This window comes from Mercenaria mercenaria, chromosome 17, assembly GCF_021730395.1.
Source record: "Mercenaria mercenaria strain notata chromosome 17, MADL_Memer_1, whole genome shotgun sequence".
In the NCBI taxonomy this organism is placed as follows: domain Eukaryota; kingdom Metazoa; phylum Mollusca; class Bivalvia; order Venerida; family Veneridae; genus Mercenaria; species Mercenaria mercenaria.
In genome coordinates this window covers 13,492,651-13,503,163 of record NC_069377.1, presented here as the reverse complement: position 1 = coordinate 13,503,163, position 10,513 = coordinate 13,492,651, and the positions used below count along the sequence as shown (strand labels likewise).

The following is a 10,513-nucleotide window of genomic DNA, read 5'->3' as shown; positions in this document are numbered from 1 at the left end:
GTCTATTTACGCACGTCTGTTTCCCGCGCTGAGATTAAAATAGTTGCAAAATCCACATCTCAACGTAATTGAGCATAAAATAAAAAGAAAATTTGTTTGTTTTTCGTGAATATAGAATAGATCTCACCTGGAAGTGAGAAAATTTTCACATTTTCACTCGCGTTTTCAATACACTTTGTACCGGTATCATACCTGTGCATTACTCTTAGGCTCTAATTTGGTGTAATTATTTGATTTCTTTTGTACTTTATTTTCTACAACCTTGCAGCAATTGTTAGATACTATACAAACTGAAAATAGTGTAATAATCATTATGCGAGTAAATAAGGTGCGTGATATTGGCAGTTAGTTAGACATTCGGATAGAAATTCATAAAAATTCGAGGCGAATGTCTATCTTTATAAACATTAGACATTCGTATAGACCTGCAAAAATCAAGACGAATGCCTGTACAGACATTCATACAGACATTCAAAAATCGGGACTGATGCCTATCTATATAGATATTAGTCTTTCGTAGAGACATTTAAAAAATCGAGGCTAATGTCTATCTGTATAGATATTAAATACTCGTTTAAACATTAAAAATATCGAAGTGAATGTCTATCTATATAGACATTAGACATTCGTATAGATATTTAAAAATCGAGGCGAATGCATATCTGTATAGACATTAGACATTCGTATGGACATTTAAAAAATCGGGGCGAATTTCTCTCTGTATAGATTTTAGACATTCGTATAGACATTCAAAAATCGAGGTTAATGTCTATCTGTATAGACATTAGACATTCATGTAGATGTTTAAAAATATCGAGACGAATGTCTTTATGTATAGACATTAGACACTCGTATAAACATTCAAAACTGGAGGCGAATGTCTATCTGTACAGACATTAGACATTTGTGAAGATGTTTAGAAAATCGACGCGAATGTCTATCTGTATAGTCATTAGACACTCGTATAGACATTCAAAATTTGAGATTAAAATAGTTGCAAAATCCACATCTCAACGTAATTGGCCATACAATAAAAAGAAAATTTGTTTGTTTTTCGTGAATATGGAATATATCTCACTGAGAAGTGAGAAAATTTCAAATATTTTCACGAGCGCGTAGCGCGAGTGAAAATGTGAAAATTTTCTCACTTCCAGGTGAGATCTATTCTATATTCACGAAAAACAAACAAATTTTCTTTTTATTTTATGCTCAATTACGTTGAGATGTGGATTTTGCAACTATTTTAATCTCAGCGCGGGAAACAGACGTGCGTAAATAGACGTGACGTCAGACGTGCTGTGATGTTATAAAGACGCATGGAACATAAAGTTCCATTTTGTTTTATTTCTTGCTCTTTAGTCTATGAACTTCAAACATCTTCTTTTTTAATAATTTATCCTCCCTGACAGGGTAACTGCAATAGTCTCCTTATCAAGGTACTGGGATAAATTATTAGTTGAATCCTCGATGTGTTTTCTTCAGCCGCTGGATACCAAATGCCTTCTACCTATTTATTCCCCAGCAGGCGTGCTATTTTTAGAAATTGTTTCTGATTGGTCCAAATTTAAACATAACGTTTTACAACGAGTACTTGCTCTAGCAAATATCTGTTTTCATTTAACTTTTGTATATGACATAATGTGTGATGCTGGCATCCAGCTATTCACATAATGAACCCAGATAAGCCACAAATGACCCTAATTTTATTATTTACAGCAATTCAACAATAATAATAGCAACGATTACATGAAAAGGGAGTCAAGCACTACCTGTGCTTATGTGTCATGTTATCAATATATCAAATATACAAATTATTCTGACAAATATAGAAACATACCTAATGACACTAACATCTCAATTGTGCCAAAAATGGACTTACGGAAGTGTGGAAATAATACGACGAATTGTAAAGAAAGAACACTGTAAAATGGTTTTCAATACACTTTGTACCGGTATCATACCTGTGCATTACTCTTAGGCTCTAATTTGGTGTAATTATTTGATTTCTTTTGTACTTTATTTTCTACAACCTTGCAGCCATTGTTAGATACTATACAAACTGAAAATAGTGTAATAATCATTATGCGAGTAAATAAGGTGCGTGATATTGGCAGTTAGTTAGACATTCGGATAGAAATTCATAAAAATTCGAGGCGAATGTCTATCTTTATAAACATTAGACATTCGTATAGACCTGCAAAAATCAAGACGAATGCCTGTACAGACATTCATACAGACATTCAAAAATCGGGACTGATGCCTATCTATATAGATATTAGTCTTTCGTAGAGACATTTAAAAAATCGAGGCTAATGTCTATCTGTATAGATATTAAATACTCGTTTAAACATTAAAAATATCGAAGTGAATGTCTATCTATATAGACATTAGACATTCGTATAGATATTTAAAAATCGAGGCGAATGCATATCTGTATAGACATTAGACATTCGTATGGACATTTAAAAAATCGGGGCGAATGTCTCTCTGTATAGATTTTAGACATTCGTATAGACATTCAAAAATCGAGGTTAATGTCTATCTGTATAGACATTAGACATTCATGTAGATGTTTAAAAATATCGAGACGAATGTCTTTATGTATAGACATTAGACACTCGTATAAACATTCAAAACTGGAGGCGAATGTCTATCTGTACAGACATTAGACATTTGTGAAGATGTTTAGAAAATCGACGCGAATGTCTATCTGTATAGTCATTAGACACTCGTATAGACATTCAAAATTTGAGGCGAATGCCTGTCTGTATAGATCACATTCGTATAGACATTCAAAAATCGAGGTGAATGCACATCTGTATAGACATTAGACATTCGTATAGACATTCAAAAATCGAGGCTAATGTCTATCTGTACAGACATTAGACATTCGTGTAGATGTTTAAAAAAATCGAGGCGAATTTTAATCTGTGTAGATATTAGACACTCATATAGACATTCAAAATCGAGGGGAATGCCTATCTGTATAGTTATTAGACATTCGTATTGACATTAAAAAATAAATAATCCACTAGATGGATATACCTCAGACTTGGTCTGTAGCATTTTTGTATGGAATGCACTTAGATTTGTTGAAATGGTTCTTCATTGGACTGACTCTGTAGAATTTAAGATGAAAGTAAATGAGAGGGTTCCTTCAATGTCCTCTATTTATTGCTATTTTCATACATTCCTCGTCCACTTTAAAATGTGAGAACAAGAAAACTTAAGTATAAAATGAAGTTTTGACCACACTTTGACTAAACTTGGTTACTAGTTAGTGCAATCATGAATAGAAACAAATGTTTTTACTTAATTTTTAAAGTTACAATTGTACTGATAATGACGAGTATGTATTGTGAAATTTTGAAAGAATGTGTTGTAGACACTAAACTTTCTTGCACATAAAGTCGTCTGAACAATATATTTTGTCAATTATTCCATCTGCTTAAAATGTTTTATCTTTAATATGATTTAAAACTCCTCGCCCCTCAGTTGGGGTAAATTTTTACAACATTACAACATATTCATTTCCATCAAGGTTGGCGTATAATGTATAAATGGTTCTGAAAAAGCATGAAGTGTCAGACTAAAATTAAGTGTTAGATATTGGTAAAAATGCAAGAAGAATGTATAAATTTCTTCATTATTTGAAAAGTTTTGTAACGGTTTACTTCCTTCTGCACAATAGAGTTGGTTTTTATTGGGATAGATGTACCTTGTAAAAATATTTCAACAAGTATGTACCACTTGTCAAGTACTCGAATTTTATGGATTTTTTAGAGAAGAAAATTTCACCTCAAATGTGTGAACGAGTCGCTGTAAGATATTATATTGTGATCTCATTCTAGTTCAGTATTATTTCTAATTCAGTTTATGGTCCTTTGATTTTGTCATGGCTTCATCTCCAAATTCACTTTTTGATAAACGTTTACAGGAGTGGTAAATTCCTAGCCTGTCCATTTACCATAGTAGATAGAAGCCTACACATATGGATATTTGCAGCATTGCCTCTTCCCCTAAGATTCAGGGATAATGAATAACAGCGTAGAGCATTTATTGCTCGGTTCTCTTGCTCCATACATTGTCCAAGAAGATTCAGAGCTGTTTCCCTGTGTCCAAGGTTTGGTTCCTGGTCAAGAGTCCTGATAAGGTTTGAAAGTGCTCTTTGCTTGTCATCTTGCCTCCCAAGAAAGCTGTAGTTCTTGTATTGTAGAAAATACAAGTAAGGGAGGGAATCGACAGCTGCATAGTACATCAAACTGCCCATCATACCTCCAGTATTGATGTCCTTATCTATAGAGCAGAACAGTTCATACTGCAGCTCAGCTGGAATACAGTTGATTTCACATGGCAAAAAAAGTACACAGAATGCTGTAGCATATTGTAAAGCTTCTTCATTACGAATGTCAGATATTTCACAAAATCCTCTTCTCGGAGCTTCACGGAGTTGATCATAACAACCACAAATAGGCTCAACAAAATTTTGGTCGTAGACTCCTTCAATATCTCTGAGCACAATTAGTGTTCTGTTCCATTCTCCTATGCTGTAGAACATGGACGCTAGCTTCAGTTTACTAGATGCAACATCTGTGTTCAAACCTAATGAGATCCATGTGAGAGCTACCTCTGATATACCATTGTACTGTTGAATGTTAAGGGATGCCAGGATAGATCCCAGTGTTGTACAGAGCCGTGGTGCAAAAAGGCTGCAAGCTGTTTTGTCCAATGCTTGGCATTGATTAGAAATAATGACTAGATTGACGATATACTTTAGCAATGTTAGTATAGCCACTTCGTAACTGCTGTTGCTCAGAAAATATAGACAAAACTTCATGCTGCACTCAGTCATCCTTGCGATTGCTTTTAATAAATATGCTGAAACAAAGGCACTTGTTTTGAATAGGCATATATTATTCAATTTCAGCTGAAGCCTTGAACCAAGACCATCACATTTAATACCCAGTAATGATGTTCCTTCACTGTATATGATAAACTGCAGTATTTCAAGAACGTGAGGTTTAGATTCATGAGCTATATGCCCTGCCATCAAATCATTTCCTGGTATGATGAAATGCGGACAGTTTTCATTTAAAACACTGTTGTACAGGACAAATAAACACGATGATAGACAAACAAGTAAGTTTGTTTCTCTCCAGAAATCAGAGTGAGTATTTGCAATAAGTTGGAACAGAACTGTTTTACACATAAAACTTGAAATGGTGTCTTTATACAATGGCTTGATGAAAGTTTTTAGCATTATCTTCATCCAAACGTAACACCGAATCTGTGTGATATTGAGATTAAACATTAAACACCTTTCTGCTAGAGATGTTGTTATTCTCCATTCAAGTTCCTCATTGTCACTGCCCTTACTTCCTACTCCAACAACAAAACATCCAGAATTGCTACAATATCTTTTCATATCATCTGAAGGCCACTGACATGCACCTTGCCAATTTAACCATTGCCTAGCTTGTAGAGGCCATGATTTACATTGGTAAGCAAGAACAATGTCAATTTCTTGATATCCAGGTTGACGACCAGTCAATCTATCTGCTGGACCATGTCTCACTAATCTCTCATCAAAATAAGCCGCTATTGCTGCTGATGCTGCTGATATTGCTGCAGTTAAAGACGTTATTGTATTCTTCAATAGTATTCTCCCTGTCTTGTCTCTGAAATGATGTTCATTAGGTGTATCATTGTATGGAAGAGGAACATCATTTCTCAAACGTTGTAACAAACAGTAACCGGGTGATACAGTCTCATCCTGAATCATCAAGTAATTTATTGCACTAGGTTGCCATTCACTCCAGTCCTGTAACACGTTATAGGCATTATAACACGTAAGTTTGTCATCGTCTGATTCTAGTCCGATTGTAGTTGAGCCCTCGGACTGGCTGCTTAAAATGTATGTTGAACTATTCAAATCCTGTAGTTGGAGTGATATTGTACACACAGATTCTTCCAGCAGCCGTGTTCTTCTTCTTTTTTGTACTATTCTCTCATCCACTCCTATATCAACAAGAACTTCTGACAGTCTCAATGACACAGTTTGCATATAATCTGGTGCTTGAAACATTCTGAAAATAAATCAAAGTAACCTACATACATGTAATTAATTTTATAAATTTGTTCCTGTCTTTTTGATATTTTTTTTCTTGATAATATAACAGACATATTCTACAGATTTTGCTTTATAGACCTTTTTACTCCGTGCTAATTCCTTAGCAACGGGAAACAATTTTAGCGCATGCGCACTCTACGTAGGGCAAAAAGACATGACTGCACAATATAAATTACGTTAGAGTTATACTGTATTTCAATCTATTCGATCAATAATGACAAAGGAAAATATTTTTTTCAATAAATTCAGGTTAAGAAAAAAGAAAAAAAAATGAATTAATAAAGTTTTTGTTCTATTTCTTAACATGATCACACATAACTTACAACCTGTCGCAATTAGCTTATATGATACTTCAAATATAATTAAATGTCGCAGTTGAAAATAGCAAAGTTCAGTCTTTGATTTTTTATCCAATCATACTGATCAATTTATTCCGAATTCAAAGAAAAAAATAAAGTGAATAAATAAAAATTACAAATTTAATAATAATAATAATATTAAAACTGTTATTTTTTATTTCTATTGATTCTTGGAATTTGAAAGTTTTTATATGACACTATCGAATTGGTTCGGACGCGGTCAGAATTAATAGATATGGTGTGTGTAATAGGGAAGGGTGTTCTATACATTTACACTCTTTATCTGTTCTATTTTTAGCGGAATTCAAGTTTATCATAATTTTTCTATTAAATTACGGATAATGACCTCAGCTCACGAAACATTTTCTATATATGAAAATTATCTAGCATGTAAACATAAGAAATAAAATAATTAGAGATTTATGTTAGGTGTTTTCCTTCAGTGTGTAGTTATAGTCCTGGATTTGATTCATAACTTACGAATTAAAATTTTTGTAACTACACTTTTATAGTTTTAAATGAAAATGTACATTAAAATTCCAAAATATATTCTTATAGAACTTAAAATACTAGCTAGGTACCTCGTAAAATGTTTACTTTTGATTCACAAAACGGCTCCGCCACGTGATATATTAAACCGAGTGCATTCTTATATTATGGCATCGGTGACCATCAGTCATTTGATACATCGCATCAAAGCTATCTAGCTTATATGCTTCAGATAATTTTATAATCCGCTCTAATTAGGGGACACCCCTATCACGATGTCCTATGTTTTATCATGTCATTTGCATAATGTTACGTAACGATTTCCGGTAGATCACTTTAAACAGCAACCTCAGTGACATAGCTGCGGCCCCAAAGTATATTGATATCATTCAGGTTGGAAAAAAAATATATACAACAACTATTTGAAGCTGTGGGGAAAATAGATGAAATGAAAAAAATATGACGTTTTTAAGGGGACGCATATTGCTACATTCACAGTTCATACAGCAATGCAGAAGGGGTGCATATTCAAGAAATCGATGGTGGAAAATAAAAAACATATTCCTAAACTGATATAATACTGATGGACACCTGTAATATTCAGTATTTTGTGGATAAGGATGTGGTACTTTGAATGTAATAGGAAAACAGAGGTCTTTGTGAAAGTACATTCAACACAAAATATTAAGCTTTTGTATAAGGAAAAAACAGGTTTTTTACAATAACAGTGTTCCAAATAATGTTGAAGGGGTGGGATTTTCTTTCTAACACACCAGGTTTGCTTAAACATGTAAAAATTTAACGCCACGTCAGTTCATCTCGGGATGGACGCCATATTTCTCATTGATAAAAAATGTAAACAAAAAAATCAGAGTGGGATTAGCATTGCAAGGACATAAAATGACATTCTACACAATGAATACCTTAGAACAGATATCTAAGATGCTACACAGGTCAGACGGGTTAAATGCATAATGTCGATCACTTGAAATTCATCTTGAAAAGGTGGTTAATTTTAGTTTGTTTACATGGTTTTTAATTTTCCCACGACTTCTCGGCGATTCACTGCAAATGTATTACTGCGCCGGATGAAAGGTAACTCTAATAAACAACGGGAGACAACTTAGGTGTCAGCACGTGTACGATTTTTTAAGAAAACGTGTCGATGATTATAATTTCTTATCAAATAATGAATTCTATTCAGATATTCGTCTTTAATATTACAAAATTATTCATTTCTGTGGACATTTGTCAAAAAATATTACTTACAGTGGACTACTTTGCGCGTCAAACTGGTTTCCGCTTCAGTTGTGAGGCACTTCCGTTATACTTTTTGACAACACTAACAAAACACGAAATGAATCAATAAAGTCACTTATAAACCGACTGCTACTTAAATCAGTGTAAGTAAAGTTGTTGTTACAAAATTATACATGTTCGTTACGTTATGAGATAAAGTTTATCTTAAACTGCATAATCCATTAATTACGTTTAGATGATATTGCACTTACAACTTATTTGACCCCGTTTTTTTACGTGAATGACAGCATTCTCGTGCAACTCGTGCAAACAGAGTTATGAAAAGTATGGTGGAGAATTCAAGGACAAATTATAAATGACATTACAGTGAGGATAACTGTATATTCGTCCAGTTTTGATCATTGACATTCCTGCTGTGTATTAGTAACTTGTGTGAACAAGATTAGAATGTTGCTTTTGCACATATACACATTGATTGGACCTCTCAACCAAATTTCATACCTTATTTTAGGGATTTTTAAGACAGTACATTTTCAAAAGTTTGTTGAATGTGTTTTGATATTTAAGTGCATTGTAGTTCATGAATACCAAGTTAAAAATTAATAATGGCAACATTTCTAGGCCTTTATTGTAAGCCACTAGACTTCTGTAATGATAAATGTTTTATGTATTAAGGGGAATATACTCTTTTAGTTTTGGAATGTGGCATTCCTTGACCACCATATCTTTTCTTATGCACTACTTTGTAAACAAACTAAATAATGTGTTTTAGCTCACATATGCGAAATGAAAAGCAAGACAGTGAACTTATTTCACATTCTTTCTTTAAATTAGAATCTGTAGGACATTGATAAATGTTTGGACAAAGTGAAGCACTATTATTTTCGCACCAAAAAGTCTTAATTGTTGACTTTGAATGTACACAAAAAGTCTTATGTAATTCAACAATAACTTTCTTGTTTCAGTTTTTCTCATTTTTATTTTAGTGAGCAATCCTTTGTGTACTTATAACAGTTGAAACAGTATTCATTTCATTTACCAAAACCTTGTACTTTTTTGCAGGTAAATTTTATAATACCCCACCCACTTTTTTCTAATTTCAAAGTATGCGTCCCCTTAACTGTAAGGAACACGTTTTATATTAGTAAGATGTGTGGAAATTGACTGGAAATGCTTGTTCTTGCTGGCGAAAATATGAATAAAGCAGTCTTTCCTGGTAAGATGTGATTAAAAACATACACGCCTTTAATCAAAGCATACTGTATAATAAATACTTGACTGAAATCAATCTTATAGTGACAAAACAATCTGTAATAAAATGATGATTTTGTGTAGGGTTTCTTATCGTTGAGAGTTTGTTTGTTTTGGGTTTTTTTTTTTGGCCAAACGTAAAGAGCGCATGCGCGTTAAAATCAAAACATCCAAGGAATTTGCATAGTTACCGTAGCTTGGGTAAAATGGTCTATTTAGCTTAAGGTTGAACCCGAAGTTGAAACAAGTGATGCCTTAGAAAATATTAGAATATCGTTTAAAATATGATAAATCTTAATTGATTAGACTATTGATTAAATTATCGTATCAATATATCAATTTTGTTATCAAATTTTCTGGTTGTTAATAAAAATGTATAATGACAGATCTAAATCATTTGAAATGAATTATGTGAAAAGTAGTTACCTTTTCCAGGTACGAGGTCAGCAAATTGAGTATAAACTGCATTTTATTTTAACTGATTGCTAACGTCTCCATACTGTTTGAACTGCGTAGTTTTATTATCTGTATGTGTAGATAGCTGGATTTATCTTTACTTCCTCTTTCTGTTTTAACAGGAGACTAACTAATATTTAAATAGTATTTGCCAACAGTAGTTACTTACCTTTATGAAGGTATGCCCGTAAGCACCCATGCGGGAAATATTTTGGAATGGCGATGTCCGTCCCTCCATCCGTCAACATTTTCTTTTCTGGACTCTGAGTGACAAATATTATAGCTTAAGCTTTCAGACTTAACAAGATGACTTAGAATCATTTGAGAAGAATTTCTATACATTTGGAGATAGATCAATAGGTCAAATTAAAGGGCACAGTCACCCAAAGAATGAACATGATTTTTTTATTTTAATTTATAAGGTATAATAGCTACGGGTTTTGGACTTCACACAATGTAATTGACCCAAAGGTCACTGTCACATGGACCTGATAGAATTTCTGATAATGTTTTCGTTTCTGGACTCTAAGTCAGAAAGTATAATATCTACGGCTATCAAGCTTTACAC

General features: G+C 33.2%; 1 protein-coding gene across 1 annotated transcript; it reads right to left on the bottom strand.

Annotated features, from left to right (window-relative positions):
• Positions 1-1,719: 1,719 nt before the first annotated feature.
• On the bottom strand, positions 1,720-10,044 carry LOC123537349 (uncharacterized). The gene is made up of 2 exons (XM_053529093.1): positions 9,916-10,044; positions 1,720-6,086 (listed from the first exon to the last, which is right to left on the bottom strand). Exon 2 carries the CDS (start codon positions 6,083-6,085, stop codon positions 3,932-3,934), a length of 2,154 nt encoding a protein of 717 aa, XP_053385068.1. The 5' UTR covers position 6,086; positions 9,916-10,044; the 3' UTR covers positions 1,720-3,931.
• Positions 10,045-10,513: the final 469 nt, after the last annotated feature.